The 19,939-nt window shown below is 39.0% G+C and overlaps 1 protein-coding gene across 5 annotated transcripts in view; it reads left to right on the top strand.

The window, feature by feature from the left end:
• POU1F1 (POU class 1 homeobox 1) overlaps window positions 1–19,939 on the top strand; it is a 218,574-nt gene that overhangs the window by 40,585 nt on the left and 158,050 nt on the right. For 2 of the 5 annotated variants that reach the window (XM_083846828.1, XM_083846827.1), the window contains one exon: window positions 15,710–15,801. The exons of the other annotated variants lie outside the window; for them this stretch is intronic. In XM_083846828.1, coding sequence (XP_083702954.1) covers window positions 15,710–15,801 — 92 coding nt within the window. The remainder of the gene's footprint in view (window positions 1–15,709; window positions 15,802–19,939) is intronic. 5 annotated transcript variants of the gene reach the window in all.

Genomic DNA, 19,939 nt, shown 5'->3' with positions numbered 1-19,939 from the left:
TCCATAATATTAGTGGAAGCAGTTGTACCTTCCTGTGGTATAAAGGGAACCTATAATAAAATACTTCAAATAGTGCACAATGCATATAAGTAGAAAGGTTTCTATACAATGTAAATGCAATATTCTGGTAAAGGGTTTGGCTAGCTCTATTCCAATATCCTTATGTCGAGAAAAGAAAGGAAACCAGCAAAATATAAAATATTATATATAAAACTTATATTAATACATATATATATATATATACATACACATATATAAATTTCCCTCCCAGCTTCTTTGAAACAGCAGGGGCTGGCATGGCCATAGTCAGTCCTGGCTATTGGCATGACTTTAGATGAAAAAAGCTGTAACAAGAGAAGGCGACCCAGCTGTGAGGGATTCTGGAACACTGGAAAATGGAAAAATCATGTGACTAACTCTTGCTGTAACTTACGGGATTGACTACTTCCTTTTAGATGAAAGTACTGTCCCTTGATGTTTGAATATAGTCTATTGAAGGTGAAGAGTAGAAGACATCTTCAGTATGTAACCCCATAGAGACATGGAGTAAACTTTTTTGCCAGGTTATGTAGTACTTACTATTACAAAGCTGAGGGAAAGGTATTGCAAACTGAAGAAATAAAACCTATTAACCACAACACAAATGTCAATCTCATTTTAAAATACATAATAATCTTCTAAAACAGTAGTTATGGCTGATGTGAAGATTAAGTTGTTATCATAAATAGCCTTACTGCAATTCTAATGCAGGTGCCATGGATCATTTCACTTAGTATGTCATTAACCTATCATCTTAGTCATCGAAACAACTTCAAAACAACTGAAGTGTTACTCAAAACTCTTCTAAATTAACTCTAATGTTTCTACAGTTCTTAAAATGAGCTTTCAGTTTAAGTAGTAAATCAGGTAATTCAAACTCCCCTTCATATTTTATCCTTAGTGCAGTACTCAAACCTTGTTTGTAAACATTAATCTAGTCTTTGTGTCCTTTGTAGTAAGCATATTCTTCCCAGAAAGTGTACTTAGCATACTTTTGTGTGAATTACAACTATAAAGTAAAGAATCTGGTAATATTTTTTTCCTTTATTGAATTCTACTCACAATAACAATCAAGTAAATTTTATTAATGTAAATTTTCATCTACAAAAAATGAAAGCATAAAGAATCTTTTTCAGCAATTGACACGAAGATGTGAAAATAAAAATTTAACATTAATTTTTCCAACTCTGTAAGACCTATCTTTCAATTTTTTTTGTCAGTTCCTTAACAGACACAAGTTTCCTGAGTCAAGGAACTTCCTATATTGGTTCCGTTCCATGTGTTGCTGGTATTTTGTTCTTAATTAAGAAGACAATATATTCAAGTTAACTAAAATTCTTGCAAGCAGTAGTCTGGATTGTGTATAGAGAGCACTTTTTTTTTTTAAGGATTAATATTGTTATATGCAAAATACATAAAACATAAATAATAACGAATACTTTCTAAGTGAGTACTTATAGCTTATGAAGCATTCTATGCATCCACAGAGGACCAATACTGTCACCAAAAAAAAAAAGAGGAAGAAAGTCTTCAGAATTTGATAAGAATCATATCTCCTATAAGACAGACTGTAGGACTTGAAAAATAATTAACCTTTTCCTAGGAAACTGTCAAAAATTAATCCATTTTCAGATGGAAATGTCACAAACAGGGGAAAAGTTTCTAAGGATGAATCCTTTTTCTTCTAGATATAATTATACATCTCTCTATATAAATTTTTGTTTTTTCTTTTTTTTTTCTTTTGTAAATCTCCTGCATAAGTAAACACTTTCTTTTTTTTTAGCCTGACATCCTGAATTACTAAAACTTGACCTGGAGCACTGGTGTGGAAGGAATGACCCAGATGTTCAACTTGCATTTTTATGGCACTAAAATTCAGTTGAACTCTGTTGTATGCCAGCTTAAAGGGAGTTTGTAGGCATGAAGCAATTTACTAGGGCAAATTTAGTCCTTGAGCATAAAAATCTTTCATTTTTGCAAACTTCCTTTTTAGATTATATCACACCTCTCTGCCTCTATATTGAGACTTTATACACCAGCGAATATAATAAAAATGTACATCTGTTGGGTTCAGCCAATGACTGGGATTCTAATGGGGGAGAAAACACACACACACACCAAAAATCTTCAACATAAAATTGCTCGGAAAATGGATCTGGAAAGGCTGCCATACTAGCCATGGTGCCAGAGGTTAAAGCAGGGCCTCCAGAGCCTAAGCATAACAGCAGATACGTATTCTGACCCTAAATTGCTCTAGTTGTCATATTGTCAAGGAATTGGATATGGGTTCAATAAAGGAAGAAAAGATCTGCATTACTCTTATCACTGGGATTTCTTTTAAATATTTGCACACAGTGACTTTCTATGCACATATAACATGCTGAGTTTACTTTCCTTACCATCTTTACTAGAGTAAATTTTATTTCACTAATTTGAGTTAAAGTCCAAGACACTTAGCTAATGTGAAAGTACACAGCTGATATTTCAGAAAACATCAGTTTAGGTTAAGTTGATACACTAGGGAGAGAAGGAAATGTCACTGATTTGGTAAAAACGCTATTTTCCCTTCAGCTGCCATTTCACACTTTTAATGCCAGAGAAATATTCTTTCTGTTCATGGAAAATAGAAATATCAGAAATCATGTTTGCTTCATGGTTTGAAAGTGAACAGTACAAAGCAGTGCTTTTCAGTAGTACTACTTATGCTCCTTTAGAGGGAGGTCTTTGGATTTTATTTTTTTTTTCTTGTTGAGATTAAGATCTGGCCTTCATCAAGGCTCTCACAGATCTATCAAAAATCTATGTTCAGAGCAGCGAGGGGCTTCCTGAGAATCTACTGGGCTGATAGCAAAGGAGTGGAAAGAATTGCTTTGGTTCTGTGAAGCCAATGATTCCCTTCTCCTCAAGAACTGCACAGTGCATCTTCAGTTCTGCAAGGGTTTTCATACAGTAGTTTATTTGTTGTCTTCTTGGGCTATGCTGGCTGCTGTGTATGACATTATAATGTCTCTCAGCAGGTGTATGCATCTTCTGTGTGTGTCATTCCTCAGCTGCTTTTGTGACTGTATTGGGGTCAGAAGGATATTTGGTAATACAATTATTCTCATTTTCTCTAGATGAAAATTGCTGACTGCTGCAGTTAAGGCTGCTCTGAAATACTTTAGCTTAAAATTCATATAGGACTGCTCTGAAGATGAGGTTATCCCAACTGATGTCAATACGAGAATTTCATTGCAGATTTTGTTTGTTTCCTGCAAGAGGGAGAGGGAACATATTCAAATAAAAACTTTAAAATACTCTATTTATTTATTTATTTTTAGGGAGAAACTTCTGAAATATTGGGGGGGAGGGCAAAGAAATAGTACTTGAGAATGATCTTCCCCTTTTATCCTCTCAAGAAAACGTTTAAGAGGGTGGTACCCTCAGTTCAGAGAACAAGCATATAGAGATGTTTTTTCAAAGTAAAAATAGTCAGAGATTAGAATATCTGCATTTAAGTTTGGAAGTGAACTAAGTGGGAGGATTTAACCATAGGTATGTTTAAATTAAACATGTTCTGAAAGCTCCTTATCCAACTTTCTTTGGTCTTCATTGTATTTCTTTATCATTGAAATTATCCAAAAATGCAATATGTGTATTTCACTGCTGGGATATCCTGGAACTGTGAACCAGAAGCAGAGGAAGATTTTACAGAATAGGCTGGCTGGCAGTAAAATATAGAGGAGATAGGATGTGTGTGTTAATTTTTAAAACCCTGAATTAAATTCACTTTTGTTCTAAACCGTGCTCATATAGTGACCCCTCATATAGTGTTTGTTCATTTCACTTTACTTTTCGGGTAAGAATGTGGCTGGGTTGGAACTCTCTGGACTTGTCTTGCAACATAAGCTGCCGGGTTCCACAGCAGAGGAACACAGAGGGTGATTGCCAATCTTCCTTCCCTTGACCCAAAGATTTCACTTTGTCTGATTTAATTTTTTTCCTGTAGTATAGGAGGAATAAATATTCCCCACAATAATAAGACTGGACAATAATATGTTATCTTGTCTGAGACAAAAATTTAACTCAAAATATTTGCAGTTCCCAAATGGCCATTTCTTTATGTTAGTGATGCTTATTCTTAGACTGAGGCATTCATACAAATTTAGATTATTTTTTTTTATTTTGCCTCTAACACTGAATTAAGAGGTTAATAACTGTCTATGTCTATATAGTGTTCCTTTCTCCTTTCCACTATGCATGGTCATTCCTCTGAATGAATGTGACCACTTCTTCTTAGGGATGCATGCTGCAAATAACTAAATTTGCCGCTTGCAAGGACTAGGAAGGAACTCGTGTTTCTTGACATCTGGGTAGAATGCTACTTTTCTTGGAGAAATGATCTTATAGCTCCAAACCTTTCCTCACTCAGTACCTCCAACAAGTGTTTTGTCAGGATACAAAGGATGCATGCTCAGGCCTGCAGCTTGCTCTGGAGGAGCTGAATAAGGAGGTGTGGGGCTGGATAAGACAGTCTGTTGTTTGTTTCTAACACTTCATCTATTTTAGAAACAATATGTTACTGAGGTCTTCAGATTAATACCAAGAAAACAACATTTTTTCTCTCCCAAGAAATATTTGTAATACTAGCCTCAACAATGAGATTATATTTGTGTTTTGTAGCCAAATGTTTCTAGTATTTAATGATGTTTCAGGACCTGCTGCTTTCTTGATCTTCCCAGGCTATGTATGGTGTAGAGGTGTTTTTTTTTTTTTTTTTTTCCTGTCTTAGAAATAGAAATTAAGGCACAATGGGTAATTTCTCATAACTGCTGGTACCAGAATAAGATATAGTTGGTTGCAGAGCTCCATGGTGGACACAGCCTCATCAGGCTGCACAGGGCTGCATAGAAAAATGCAGGCTTCAAATTCCAGATAGATAGGCAGGTGGTTTATATGAAAAACCTCTTGCTTTTTCCTGCTTTGGAAAAGTCATGCTGTGACACAAAAAATCCATCTTAGGAAGGGAGAGGAAGCCTGGACTCCCACAGAGGCTCAGGCAGGAGGCTGCAGAGATAGGGTTGAAATGTGAGGGGCAGGGTCGGGGGGGATAGTAGGACGTCTTGACATCTCAGGCTGTGTGCTAGGGCTTGCAGAAAGCCACAGTACTCCAAAGGGGGCTCTTCCAAATCAGAAAAAGGGACTGAGTGTGAGATTAATCCTGTCGTCATGAATTACTGATGACTGCATCTAGTAAAAAGGAGACAAACTCCTTTTTAATGTGTTATTAGAATGTGTTATTAATGTGTTATTAAAAAATGTGTTATTAGAAGGAGAGAGGCTGTGCAGTTGATTTGGTTTTCATTTTGTTGCATTACTCTGAGCATGAGGAGGAGAGGCCTCCAGCAAGAGCTGGAGTTGATGTGGCTGAGAACTGGCTGTGAACATCTCCAGGAGAGGAGGATTTTTATAGTGTTGTATGGTGGGGAATGTTGGGGTGGGCGAGGGCACATTGGTGGGGTCACGTCACTCAGGCAGAGAGTGGCAAAGGTAGCAGGAAGCTAATAAAATCTCTGAGCAACTGAGATGGGATGGGAAGGGCTCAGAAATTGCCTGAGAAGTCAGAAGCTGAGGCTGGAAACATGGACCAGCTTGTGAGAATGCAGGACACAGGAAGAGTTATGGAGAAACTCTATTCTGTCTGACATGGTAACTATGCTTCTGATACTAAAAATAAATCTAGCTTTGCTTATTTTCCCCCACAAAAAAAAAATCTAGCATTTTGTGTTTGAAATTCTTTCTTGTTCTTTAGTGAGCTCCTTTTAAGGAGAAGGTGTAGGCACACCTATCCCAAGACTGTGGTTTATTCTGGGTCCTGGCATTTTACAAGAGTAACTAGATATATAGATAAACCTGTGAAAGGCCCAGAAAGAAGGGCAAAATGAGTATGAAAACATAACAAAGTGATGTGAGAAGCAATTAAAAAATCAATTAAACTAGAGGGAGATTCTGGAGATGAAATTAACTTGGGAGACTGCTTCCTGGGTGGTAAGTGTTTTAAATATAAATAGTGCAATTATCTATGGAAACATTGATTACTTTCACGGAGAGCTAAACTTACAATTTAGTAAGCAATTATAATCTAGTAAGACTGTTGTTCTAAGTGCAGGGCAATCAGCTGTCCTCAAACAGCTTTCAGTAATAAATTGTTTTTCATGACTTCCTTCTTTCCAAGGAGAGAAAGAGGATGAAGGTGATTCCCTTCGTTCTGTGATCTCTGATCAAGTGAAGTAAACAATTTTTATTTTAAAGTACCTAGACTCAGAGCCTGGATCTTCATTGACCTGAATCCTGGGGATTAGACTCTATGGGGAGGGGCAGGAGAAAATCACTTTGTCAGAAGAGCACTTTAAAAATAACGTAAAGAAGCACATGGTAGGACTGAACCCAGTTAGAATTTTTTTGGCAATGTATTTCTTAATGGTTGGAACCTGATTTTACTGTTGAGAGATTTTGACCATATTTTGTGATGAGGAAAATCAGATTCTGGGTCTTTTTGTTTATATGAATGTGGTAAAACACTAAAACACTGTATATTCTTAACATTACCATGCCTAAAGGAGCAGGGATTTTGGAGCTTCCTGGGGGAGAATTAGGTCCTTGCTCAATTGATATTTTGGATTCAGCCTCTTCTTTCAGACAAAATATTTTTGTCCTGATAGATCTGTTTCTTCTTGCTGACCTCCTGAAGATTCATCTTTGTTTAAAAGTTACCGTCTTTGAATATCAGCTCACTTTTAAATACTTTCTTCAAGAGAAAATGTAACTCATGTTAAATTGTAATTATTTCTGTTTAAAACAATTCTTTATTTATTTGTAGTCTTCTGAGTAACTAGATATTTGCTTTTTATTTGCTTAAACAAACCATAATCTCCTTCTCTGTGTCCATTCAAAATCTATCCATCACATGAAAAACTGCATCTCAAACCTAGCAAGGCTAAGACCCTTATTATATTATTATATAAAGCCTACTAAAAATTAAATATCTGGCTTCAGATATTCCAAGGTCTCTAAAACACTTCATATACTTCAACATATTATTGTTTAAAAAAATCGTGAGAGATTTTTAAAATTTACTAGAAAATTTTCCTCTTTTACATAGAGCAAATATCATTTATGCTGTATAAGCAGGACAACATAGATAGGTTCTGAGCTACTGCAGATTTCTGCACGTTTCCTCCCTGTTAACAGAAATACAGGCTTATTAAGGAAACTTGGTGTTGAGATATACTTTCATTCACAAGGAGGAAGGAGCTACAGCTATGTATTTTTCTTGTGAAGTTGCTTCAAACTGTTATGTGCAGAGTCTTAGAGATTAAGCTGAAGCATTAAGGACTTGAGCCTTAAAAAGATGGACTTTTTAATGATTATGGTGATATGAGATGTATAGTTAATTCAGTACAGTTAGCTCATTTAACAAATCTCACTTAATTAACCTCAGTCATTCCTGCTGACATAGATTTACAAATTCTGGTACCTCCTCTAGCTGGGACAGGGCTGGTGGCCAAGAATATAATCTATGGAATGACAGTTAAAAAAGATAATCATGTGATTTTTCTGCTTGTTCTACTGGGCAGAGGTTGGTGGGTTTTTTTGGCTTTGTTTTTCTCTTTGACATGCTAATGCAAATTGTTGAACTGAATTCCCAGACCTGCTAGGGAAAATGCAGTGCTTTTGCTTTATGTATTCAATTTCTTTAGAAATAACTTATGCAGGATGGAGACTATCTTGCCCATTTAAGTATGCTGACTTCCTTCCTACACAAAGGAGAAAGAAAAAGTACTAGCTGTTTCAAATACAATTTAAGAGTGCCTATCTCCCATGGGAAAGTCTCAAGCAACCTACAGATGATAGGTGAGTCTATGCAAACATTCTTCCTATACCATATCTCCAATGGTGAACACGATTGTGGCTGCAGTTTGTCATAGAATGATTTGTCTTGGAAGGGACCTTAAACACCACCGAGTTCCAACCCCCTGGCATGGGCGGGGACACCTCCCACCAGACCAGGCTGCCCAAAGCCCCATCCAGTCTGGCCTTGAACACCTCCAGGGATGGGGCATCCACAGCTTCTCTGGGCAGCCTGTGCTAGTGCCTCACCACTCTTTGAGTGAATTTCCTTCAACATCTGATCTAAATCTCTCCTCTCATGGTTTAAAACCATGACCCCTTGTCCTATCATCACACTCCCTGACAAAAAGGATGGTCCATGGACCATCCAGAAAATTAGAAACTGAAAGCAAATTCCTACTTGGGTATCTGCAGGTTGTTGCAAGCCTGTTGTGTAGGGAAAGCTTTATTTTCTTTCTTTATACAATGGGGATGGTGACCTTTCTAACTGAAGTTAGTGTGATTCCTTTCTTGAGTCAGAAAAGAAAATGGGGGAAATAAATTGGGAATAAACCTTCCCATTTCCAGATCATCAGTCCCTTCCAGCTTAACTGAAACAGTGCATCACTGGATTTTCATGATTTGTTTAGGCTTTTGCTAAATTTCCAAAATTATCAAGAAAACACAAATGGTTAATCATTCTAAAATGCTGGATGGCTGTATCTCACCTGGTGAGTCTTGGGGAATGCTTGTGCTTGAGGCAGATGCTAAATCAAGGCATTTTTTGCCCAACATCATGTACTTGTGGACTTTAAATGTGCCAGGTGTCTGTCATCTAGAAACAGCGTCCTTTAGTGGGCTGGGCTGAGAGCCAGAGACTCTGAAGCTGCATTCTACCTGTTTCTAGCTTAATAATGCTTTATCCTTATGTAACACTTTATTTGGCTGTCGTCTTTCACTTTTCTCTCTCTTTACCTCCCCCACATCTAGGCTGTTACTGCATCTTGCCAGCAGTAGATAATAGGAACATATTAGTGCTCCACTGGCATCTTAAGATCAATTCAGATCTATAGCTTTGTCAGTGCTACCATACTGCTAAAAACAGCCACCTTCAAATTATTCACTTTTTTTTTCCTCTCCACAGGATTTGACATTGTTTGTGGTATGGTCTGTTCCTAGTGCTATTATTTTATGTGGAAATTACTGGGTAAAGTCAGGTGGCTTCTTTTCAGTGGATTTTTGATAAAATACAAGTTGGATTTTACCAGAGATCTTGCAATGAAGTAGCAAAAGACAGATAATAAGGAATTTACCAGGTATTTTTGCAAAGAGTAAATTGGGGGTGGGTAGGGTGGGGGAAGGTGTTGGCAAAAAACAGCTAATTGAGAAAACTCATCTTGCTGCTCACAGAGCCAAAAATGCCAGCTGCTCTTGACAGTTTAATTATGGAAGGCCAGTAGACATGGACAAAGATGCTCTCACTAGTTTTGATTGATTAAATTGTGATTTTAAAGTGGAACTCAAGAAAGTTAGGTGCTGGATTGTCTCAGGTTAGAGACAATTACAGAATGTTCCTGTAGGGTAAAATGTGCATGTTCCTTTGGGGGAAATATGAGGTAATTTTGGGTTAGTCTTGTCCTTGGTGAAAGAGATGAGGATACAGGCATTACCTAAGCTGTTGCTACACTCTAAAATAAAAGCCTAGCTTTCTGTCATAATCATGGTGGTGTCTTTTAATTTAACATCTGACAGTTTTTGGAGAAAACTTCTGCAGTCTGCCGTTTGGCTGCAGTGCCTTGAGAGAGTTAGATGAATTATGTGTGTTTCACGAAGACTATGGAGAGTAGAAATAGTATTGCTATGTGTAAGTGCTATGCTGAGCAGTGCCAAGAAACGGTAATAGCATGACATGGGGGAAAGGGCTGTCTTCAATTAAAGGCAAATGTTGAGGATAGAAGCACTTGTCTTTTTGTTCAGTGCTGAAGTTTTCATAGTTTTGTTTCCTTTTTTCCTTTTTTTTTTTTTTTTAATTAAGTGTAGATATTTAAAATAATATGATTGTCTTCCTGTGTTGAATAAGCTGTAGAGACTTGGTCAGGATCACAGCTTCTGCAGGATGTCTCAAGTTGGCTTAAAACTCTTAGAGAATATTTGCTATTTAATTATCTTCACTTTTTAAATTAAGCGCCTTCATTGTAATGTGAACTTATTGCATTCAGTTTTAAGCTTTTGGAAGGTATGCTTCTATCTGGCAGATCATAGCCCTTAACTTTCAGAATTTTTACCCTTTAGGTAGACAGGAAACATGATCAAATTATACTGCCATTATCCTTCATTTGGTAAAACCACATAGATTTTTAGGCTATAGCTATTGTAATTTTGCTAAATTGATGTATGGTGGAATGACACATCTCTCTTCTCTTTCGAATCTCAAAGCTTAGGCATAATTGGCTTCTTTTGTTTCATCTTAGGGGATTATTATTTTTCATCTTCTACTTTTTCTGGTGCACGTTTCAATGTATGGAAAACCTCAGAATGAAATGCCACAACTTTTGTGAGAACTCAAAAATACCATATTTTTCTGTGATATTGAGATGTACCTTGATGAGAGATGCATGGGAGAAGTAAATGCTAATGACACAAAAGTTGATAGGTGAAGTACAACCATACCTTGGTTAGAAACTGCTGCTCCTATTATTTATGCCAATGGTCAGAAAAGAGTTGCTTAGGTTTGGCATTCAGGGAGTACAACTTGTGTAAAGAACTTTCCCAGGTATAAAGGTATACCTCAGGTCTCAGACCTTCAACAGTCCCCTTTCCACAAGCTTGGAAAAAGCAAAGGAGGGTTACAGCTTGAGTATCGGAGTAGGTGTGTGCCAAAGCATCTAACTAGGAGATAAGGATTTTCTGAGTTTAGTGGCATGATGTTCTCGCATTCGTAGAAGAGAAGGCAGCCTTGCAGTAAGCAAATGGATGTCTTACTGACCTCAATTAACGTTCTTTCTATTTGTGCCAGGGCTGAGTTTTGTTCTTCAAGCCTGCTAGGTGCATGCTAGGTAAATAGCAGACAAATGCAAATGGCCTTATTTTATCACCTGGATAGCATGAATACCTCTTGCTGTCCACCTTTAACTAGGTTAGAAGCTTGGAATGAAGAGCTATGGCTCCCTGTCTGGTCAATGGAGAACTATACAGGGGTGTCCTGAATCATCCTATGCGTGCTTCATTGATCATGTAGGAATGTAGAGTCCTAGCTCAGCCCAATGTTAATGTGAATTTGCTCTTTATATACACATGGATCTGACTTCAGTATGCCTGAGCTTGATTTGGCCTGTTTCACCTGCTCCCCCCCCCCCCCCCCCCCGCAATGTTCTCTCATATAAGAGAGATTTGTCTTAATTGTAGTGTAAGGCAAGACATGAAATTACAGTAGTCACACGCTGGATGTCACCTTATCTCTGTAATTCATGAGGCGATGCTGTACCTATAAATCACAAAAATTTAACAGCTGCAACTGCAGCCAGATAAAACATTGACAAGGGCAGCTGTGAAGCAGTGAAAGGCAGATGAAACTATGACTTTTTGTCAACTGGCTTCTCCCTCCCGGAGTATATCTGGTGTCAAGCTGTCATTCCACTTGACTTCAGAATGAACAAATAGAGTAAGCTGGTAAAACAGTGTGAGCCCTTTCATCTTTCCTTTCTTGGGAAAATTGGGAGATCGACGTAATTCATAGAATCATAGAATATCCCAAGCTGGAAGGGACCCATAAGGATCATCAAGTCCAACTCCTGGCACCGCACTGGTCTACTCAAAATTTTAGACCATGTGACTAAGTGCACAGTCCAATCTCTTCCTAAATTCAGACAGGCTTGGTGCAGTGGCTACTTCACTGGGGAGCCTGTTCCAGTGTGCGACCACCCTCTCGGTGAAGAACCTCTTCCTGATGTCTAGCCTAAACTTCCCCTGCCTCAGCTTAACACTGTTCCCATGGCTCCTATCACTGGTGATTATGGAGAACAGGTCACCTGCCTCTCCACTTCCCCTCACTAGGAAGTTGTAGACTGCGATGAGGTCCCCCCTCAGCCTCCTCTTCTCCAGGCTGAACAGACCAAGTGACCTCAGCCGCTCCTCATATGTCTTCCCCTCTAGGCCCTTCGCCATCTTTGTTGCCCTCCTCTGGACACTCTCCAACAGTTTCACATCCTTTTTGTACTGTGGTGCCCAGAACTGCTCACAGTACTCGAGGTGAGGCCACAACAGCGCAGAGTAGAGCAGGACAATCACTTCCCTCAACCGACTAGCGATGCCGTGCTTGATGCATCCCAGGATACAGTTGGCCCTCCTGGCTTCCAGGGCATGCTGCTGGCTCATATTCAACTTGCTGTCAACCACAACCCCCAGATCCCTCTCTGCAGGGCTGCTCTCCAGCGTCTCATCGCCCAGTCTGTACGTATAGCCAGGGTTGCCCCGTCCCAGGTGCAGGACCCGGCACTTGCTTTTGTTAAACTTCATGTGGTTGGTGATCGCCCAGCTCTCCAATCTGTCCAGAGACAGATCCAACTCCCATTCATGGGATGTTTAATAAGATGATCTTTCTTTGTCATCCTGTCTTCCAACCGGTCTTCCAAATACCACTCACATCCCTACCCCTCCCATATTGTATCAGCTTGTAGCCTAAAGTATAGTCTCTAGTGGTCCAAAATTCTGGTTAAATAACATGTCCGTACACCACTGTATGAAATAGTCTGTCTCAGCCGATAAAAATGCTTATGTAAGTGCAGAAAAAATCTTGAATCAAGAATCTGTTCATCTTCGTAATCCCTCTAACTGAAATATCCAGTGAGTATTGTTGAAATATAGGCTATCTCAGAAGATTATCAGGTTATAGTTTAGCTTTGTCTGTTTAGACCTCCATATATGTAGAAGTGATATGTTTTTTGTTTTCTTGTTTTTTAAATCTTTTATTTACATATAAACATTACATTCTAGCTGCAAAATATTTAAATACTATGAAAAAATAGGATACAGACAGCTATTGTTCCACCATGGGAGTCTCATGGCTGCAGAAATAACTTGGATTTATTTATTTATTTATGAATGATTTTCAACCCTCAGGCACAGTTACACAGGCTTTATTCTGTTACTTATTTAATATGCCACTGAATAGTTGGAGAAGTCATTACAGCAATATTTCCTCCAACATCAGCTCATCAAATATCAAAAGCCTTAGCTGAAGGCTGTATGAGATCTCTGGTAGTCATTGACTCAGAAGTACATGAACTGCCTTAATTTTATTTCTATACAAATATTGAAGAGGTGGACACAAGTCATTAATGAGGATCTTGTTGATGGATGTCAATTTGTCTTCCAAACTTTGTCTTCCTGTGTCACTTAAACTTGTGGTGTTGGAAGGACTTTGGTTCCTGGCTTCTATTAAACCACCCCCAAATACTTCTTTCCTTTTACCCAAGGTTTACATCATTTGCTATTGTTTGCATTATGGAAAACTTAATTTTGAATAAATTTAATTCTTTCCATACAGATAGACTTAATTTCATTATGGTCTGTGGGAAAGGACAACAAGATATGCTTCCTGTGTCCCTAACTGCAGAGGTCCCAGTTTTGTATCAACATTTTCACTGGACATATAGAATATGTGTTTGTAAGTAGAGAATGGAGAAAGGAGGGATCTTTACGCTAATCTCTGAAGTAGCTACACTAAGTTTCTGCTGTTACCTGCTTCTGAATTCCTTCAGAGAAATTGAGGTTCACTGTGGAGGAAGTCAAGGTTCCTTTTTCAGCTTAGGGATTTTCCATCAGTTGTGCTGTATTTTATGTAAAATAGTGATAGCTCTGTAAGCAGGTTTCAGTAACCCGATTAAGAAGCTTCAAAATTAAGCTATGAAGAGAAACTTTGCTGTGTACTAGGACAAAAAAAAAAATCTAATTCAAGCACGTTGTTTTGTGTTTTAGCAGGATCAGGATTAGGAATTAATCTTTCGTTGTTGTTTTGTTTGTTTAATGACCTTTGGTATTTTACTGAAAATCTAGTCTGGATTCATGTCTGATGGGAAGAAGTGGTGACAGATGTTTTAATAACAATATGCTCAGAAACTCTGAAAGGTTTTCTGGATATGGCAAAATGTTTTGACTTTAATAGGTTTTCAAAGGAATGGTATGCAAAGTAAAAGTAATGGTGTGGAGCCCTTCCTTAGGGTTAAGGTCAAATAGGTACACTTCAGATGTTGAGGGCCCCAGCTGCAGGCTCCTTCTGTGTCCTGGCCACCCCGTCCTGGAAGGTTGCCCTGGGTACCAGATGTGCTGTGGGGTGGCTGGCTTGCCTCTGTGCAGCATTGGTCTGGTATCTGCTGTCTTTGCAGTATGCAGCATAGATGGAACTGATTAACATTCAAACTAGTTTAGTTTTGATCTTTGAAAAATCTGGAGGAAAAAAAAAGGTGACTTTAAGCTAAAGCCTAGTAATATTGTAATATTCATAGTAGTACAAATTTAGTGAAGAATTCTAAAATATAATACAAGAGAGCTGTCTGCTCAAAGAAAGTTGTCTGGTATGTAAGCTAAGTTGTTTTTATCTGTTTTTTAAAACAAGAGTATATATTACAAAATGGATAAACGTTAAGCAAAAACAAAAGATTGTTTATCTCCCACTATGGAAGACTACATTCAGAATACCTATAACGACCTTGGCATCCTGCTTAATGAGTAAATGGAGTACTCAGCCATATCTGATAATGAAAATGAAGCATGCTTAATTGACTTAGCACCCAACTAATCATCAGTTAATGTAGTCCTGAAAATTGTGAAGTTATTTCTTCCTAGAAGGTCAGAGCATGCCTGTAGAGAAGGGACAATCTAAGCTATATACCTTAGGCATGGAGCAAATATAAATGGCAAACAGTAATTGATGTGGCCCAGAGGCTTCATATGGTAGCATGGCCTCAGTCCATGCTGTCTTCAGCCATCTGCAAAATGGTTATAATTCTAGAACTGGACTTCATTAGTTGACATCCTGCAGGTAATTACACTGAAGGACCTATCAGACTGCTTGCAAAACAGCTCTGTTATGGGAAGAGCAGCATCTTAGGTTGTGTGGGGGGTTTTTTTTGAAGAGGAAGAACGGTTTCTAGTCAACACTGTGACCGTCACAGAATAGTCTGCTGGGACTTTATTCAAAGTATATACAGAGTTATAGAGCCTGACTTGACACCTGCAAATGTCTCTGCCCTGATCTCACTTGGCTATACAGACAATGATTCAGAACTAAATGAGATAGTTTCTTCCAAAATCTGTCTGCCTCAGCTGGGATTTTTGTCTTGCTTACAGGAATGACTTAGTACTCAGAGTCAAAACAGTGACGCTTGAGGGAGAGGCCATCAGTTTAGTTCATTGTACAAGGGATAATCAATGGAAACTGTGCTTTCACTCTTCAAGTTCAGAATCCCCGGTTAACAAGACTTCATACAGCAAGAATCCTCTCACTCCATATTCTAAGAGCTGCTTTTTTTCTTCATTTGAAAATATTAAGTGGTTTTCACACATCATCTTGATCAGCAAGTAGCAATTATGAGTTTTCTTAGGATTTTTGCATTTATTTACAAGAGCAGAGGGTTAAATGTACCAAATGTAGTAGCAGCTACATGTCCAGAAATAAAACAGGAATGGCTGCGATGTCTGGATGTTGGTTCCATTGGCCTCTGAGCTGCTGTGTAGTCCCTGATTTTAGCAGCAGATGTCTTTCCATAGAAGGCATGGGATTTTCCATATGTCTCCCTACCAGGAAGCAGCCCTGGGACTTTGAAGTTCTCACAATGAAATGGAAGGGAGTGAGGAAGATGAGGATCCAGACTCTGCATTGGGCCAGTTGCAAAGGTATCTATCTGTCATGTTTGTCCCTGCAGAGCCACCTGTTGCTTTCCTGTTGCTAAAATCTGGACATCCTACATATGATCTTGATAAATGAGGGAGCAAGAGTTAAAATGTAGAGGGAATCTATCTTCAATTTTTTTCTCCTTTGTCACTTATCTTTGCTGTGTCTGTCTTTATAGACATAAAACAATAGAATTATTTTTTTTGTGTGTGTGTGCTAGAATACTCCTTCCAGCTTTTGACTTATTTCAGTGCCATTCTTCAGACACTTAATGTTTTGTAAGGTGGGGCTTTGCAGACCTACCCTGAATACGTTCTCAATGTATTGCTCAAAATCCAAATCCTTGATCTAGTATCAGCAAACTTCACTTAAGTAGGTTTTAAGTCTCGTCTTTGTACCTCCATCTGATGCCTCAGCTGAGGGGTCAGTGTATCAACTGTGAATCTTTACAAATTTCAGAAGCTTTGGAATTTGCCTGTGGAACAGAAGGTGACCCTTGCCAAGCCCCAGCTGTGAAGTATCATGTAGCCTTTTAAATGACAAATTTTACTTGGCAGTGTTGGATTTCAACACAGGCAAGAATGTACCACAAAGGTATCGACAAAACATCCTGTTCTCTAAAATGAATGTTTATTATAGTGATGCCTGAGGAGATTTCAACTTTTTTTTTTGTTAGAGCAGTACTGCAAAGTGTACATAGGCACTAACTGAGCTGTTAGCAGGGTTTGCAAAGAATACTAATAGGGTTATTACAACAGTGGTGATCTAAGAATAAAAGCAACATAAAGGTCATGTGCAGCAGCATTATTCTTAGACTTACTGGTAACCAGCTACCCTGTCAGGTTTCTGGAATAAGGTATTTCTGTAACAAAAATATTTGGAGACAGATCTCAGAGCAGGGATTTTCTGAAAAACTCTGTAAATACATAAGTAGCTTTTGGACACCCTTTTGAAGGCATCCACATGTGACTTTCACTGTATTTTTGTTCTGCCCTGCCCCACTTCCTCTTCATGGTTTTAACTTAGTCCATTTACTTGTGGTTAAATAAATGTAGGGCAGAGTTTCCAAGAAAGTTGCAAGTGTCTCAGTAAAGGAGACAATTTCTTAGAAGGGGAAGTGCCATGAAGGCATTATAATACCACACAAAGCCTTCTCACATCTTTCTCTGAAGCTTCGAACTACAGTAAATCTGAGGTTGATTTTTCAGTTTGAGATGATGGGCTGCTTTTGGCTTATTTTCCCTATGTTGATTAACCCAAAAAAGCTGCATGGCTTGCTGCTTCATTCTCCCCATGACTTTGCAGTGGGTTAAATGTGTTTCTGTACTTGTGGAGACAGGCATTGAGGAAAAAACAATGAATGGCATTTTTTAAGATCCTACAGTGAACACTGAGAATTTGTAACACTATTTGTAGCATCAAGTATTTACACAGCCTGCTTGAGACTGATTACCTTTTATCCAGCTGCAATGTTGGTGCCTGTTGTCCTGTTTGTTGATACTATGTGTGTGTCACCAGGTCTGTCTTTTACCTCTAGTGTGTATTAATGTTAATGCTTAATATGAAATGGATGGTAAAGGAGGCATCCTTAAACAGTGTGTAGCCTTTAAGTTGTGCAGAGTCTGGAAAATTGTTAATTTGGTATGATATTTGATGGGCAGAATGTAGGGTTAATTAAAACAGTAATGTCATTAAGACTCTTATAGGAAAGAAGCAGAAAGGAGGATGGTGCCTGCTTCTCCACTACCCCTGCTACCTACACTACCTCCTACACTACCCTTCTCCACTACTCCACAATTCTGGAGGAACAGCTTTGGCAAACTCAGCTCCTGGAAGTGTGATGGGGCAGGAGGGCCTTGGGCTGAAGCACCATGGCCTGGGCTAGGGTTAGCGTAGGGACCAACCTGCCTTTGGACACCCTTGGGAAGGTACCTGGATTTAGCCGGCATCCTGCTTTAGTCTCCTTGCCTCCCTGTGTGGCTTTAATTGAAGATCTGTGCTGGAGGAGAGCAAAGGAATGAGTAGAAGGGGCTGTGACCGCTGCAGGAAACAGGAATACAGAAATCAAAATCTTTTGTGTGTCTTCAGCATGCTGTGGTATTCTGCAGAAGTAGGTGATCTGAGATCAGAAGGCAGCTCTTCCACAGATGGACTGATACTGATGTGAGAACGGTTGTTCTTGTCTATAGGAGGTCTTCCTTTCTCTGCAGGTGGCAGGAAAAAAATAATTTAAAAATGTATAATGACTGCAAAAAAATAGAAAGCATCTGCTCCTGAACCATGTTAGCTCAATGGTTATAGAGGTTGAAGAATTGAGTTATAATATAATCTTGGATATCCTATGTTGGATTTGAAAACAGATATTCTGACATATGTAGCTTATGCTCTGCTCCCAGCGTGATCCACTATCCATATTCTATGATTCTTTGATATTTATTTGGTGTAATTAAACAAGCAAAAATCTTAGTCTTCCGATACAAAATGAACCATAGAAACACAATGTTTTGAGTTGGAAGAGACCTTAAAGACCACCTAATTCCAACACCCTGCCATGGGCGGGGACACCTCCCACTAGAACAGGTTGCTCAAAGCCCCATCCAGCCTGGCCTTGAGCCCCTCTGGGGATGGGGTATCCACAGCTTCTCTGGGCAACCTGTGCCAGTGCCTCACCTGAAAGATTTTCTTCCTTATGTCTAGTCTAAATCTCCCCTTTTTTAGTTTAAAATGATTATTCCTTGTCCTATCCCTACAATCCCTGACAAAGAGTCCCTTCCAGCTTTCCTCTAGACCACTATAGGTACTGGAAGTCTTCTATAAGGTCGCCCCAGAGCCTTGTCTTCTCCAGGCTGAACATCTCCAACTCCCTCAGCCTGACTTCATAGGAGAGGTCCTCCAGACCTCTGATCATCCTCGTGGCCCTCCTCTGAACCTACTCCAACAGGTCCATGTCCTTCTTGTGTGGGGGGCCCAAGAGCAGAATGCAGTACTCCAGGTGGGGTCTCACAAGAGTGGAGTAGAGGGGGAGAATCACCTTCTTCAAACTGAACTATTTAGAGGCAGCACAATTACCAAGACTGAACAGTTATTCCCTATAGATCAGAGATGAAGTCTTGGCTAGAAACACCTACACCCGAAATTATTGATATGGCAGCTGTTTGTACAACCTGGCTCTTGAACTCTCGTGTTCTAACAACAGTTTTCCTTAAGAACAACAACAAAAAAAGTGGTGTTTTATATTTGTCTGCAGCTTTCTAGATTAACTCAAACTAAACATCAGTTACCAATGAGTGTAATGTTGAAGGTGAGATCCTGAGTGCTTAATAATATGGTAATCACTCTTTCTGATTCTCAGATATATATCTGAGAGATGTTTTTCCTAGGTCTGGTCCCAGCCATCCCACGATTGCACCTGTATTCTGATCCTATTCAGTCTCTTTCAGCTGATGAGTTCCCAAATTTCAGCCTGAAGGCTTGTCTGCAATCGTTGCAATAGTAACTTTGTGTGGGGCATAAGTGGTGTTTCATTGATTTTGGGGGTGGTGTGTGTATGTGTGTGGGGGGGGTAGTGGTAGGGGAAGCTCTTTTCCGTTTAATATTTCTCATTGGGTTGCTGCCTTAAGGGTAGACTTTCAGCATAACATACAGGAATTTGCCTACACAGTATGTCCTATTAATGTAGAGGTACTAAACATGGAAGAGACTCCCACTTCCATTGTCTTTCTCATTTTGTTTCTTGAATACCCCAGTTGGACTTCTAATAAAGTACTTCCTCCAGCTGTTATGAAAACTTACGCTATGATCATAACTTTGTTTCCTAGCAACTCTGCATCCTTCAGCTCATAAAAGAAGGTGGCTTATAGTTTTAATGAATTTAATTCTGAGCCTTGGCCAATCAAAAGCAAGTAATGTGGAAAAGTAAATGTCATCCATACTTTAAAGAGGAAGTTAAACGTTCATGTAATTGCCTATCTGCTTTAGTATTGCATATCATTTTGATAAGATGAACATTTCTTAAATGTCCTTGTATTTCAAATTATATTTTCAGTTGTGACTGGTGATATGGATGTGACTACCTTCAACCATGTGGCCTTGGGGGGTTAGAGATCTTTGCTTGTGAAGGTTTTGCTTAGCAACTTCTTG

This window comes from Anser anser (assembly GCF_964211835.1).
Source record: "Anser anser genome assembly, chromosome: 1".
Taxonomy (NCBI): Eukaryota; Metazoa; Chordata; class Aves; order Anseriformes; family Anatidae; genus Anser; species Anser anser.
Note: the sequence above shows the minus strand (reverse complement) of the source record. Positions and strands in the feature narration are given on the sequence as shown.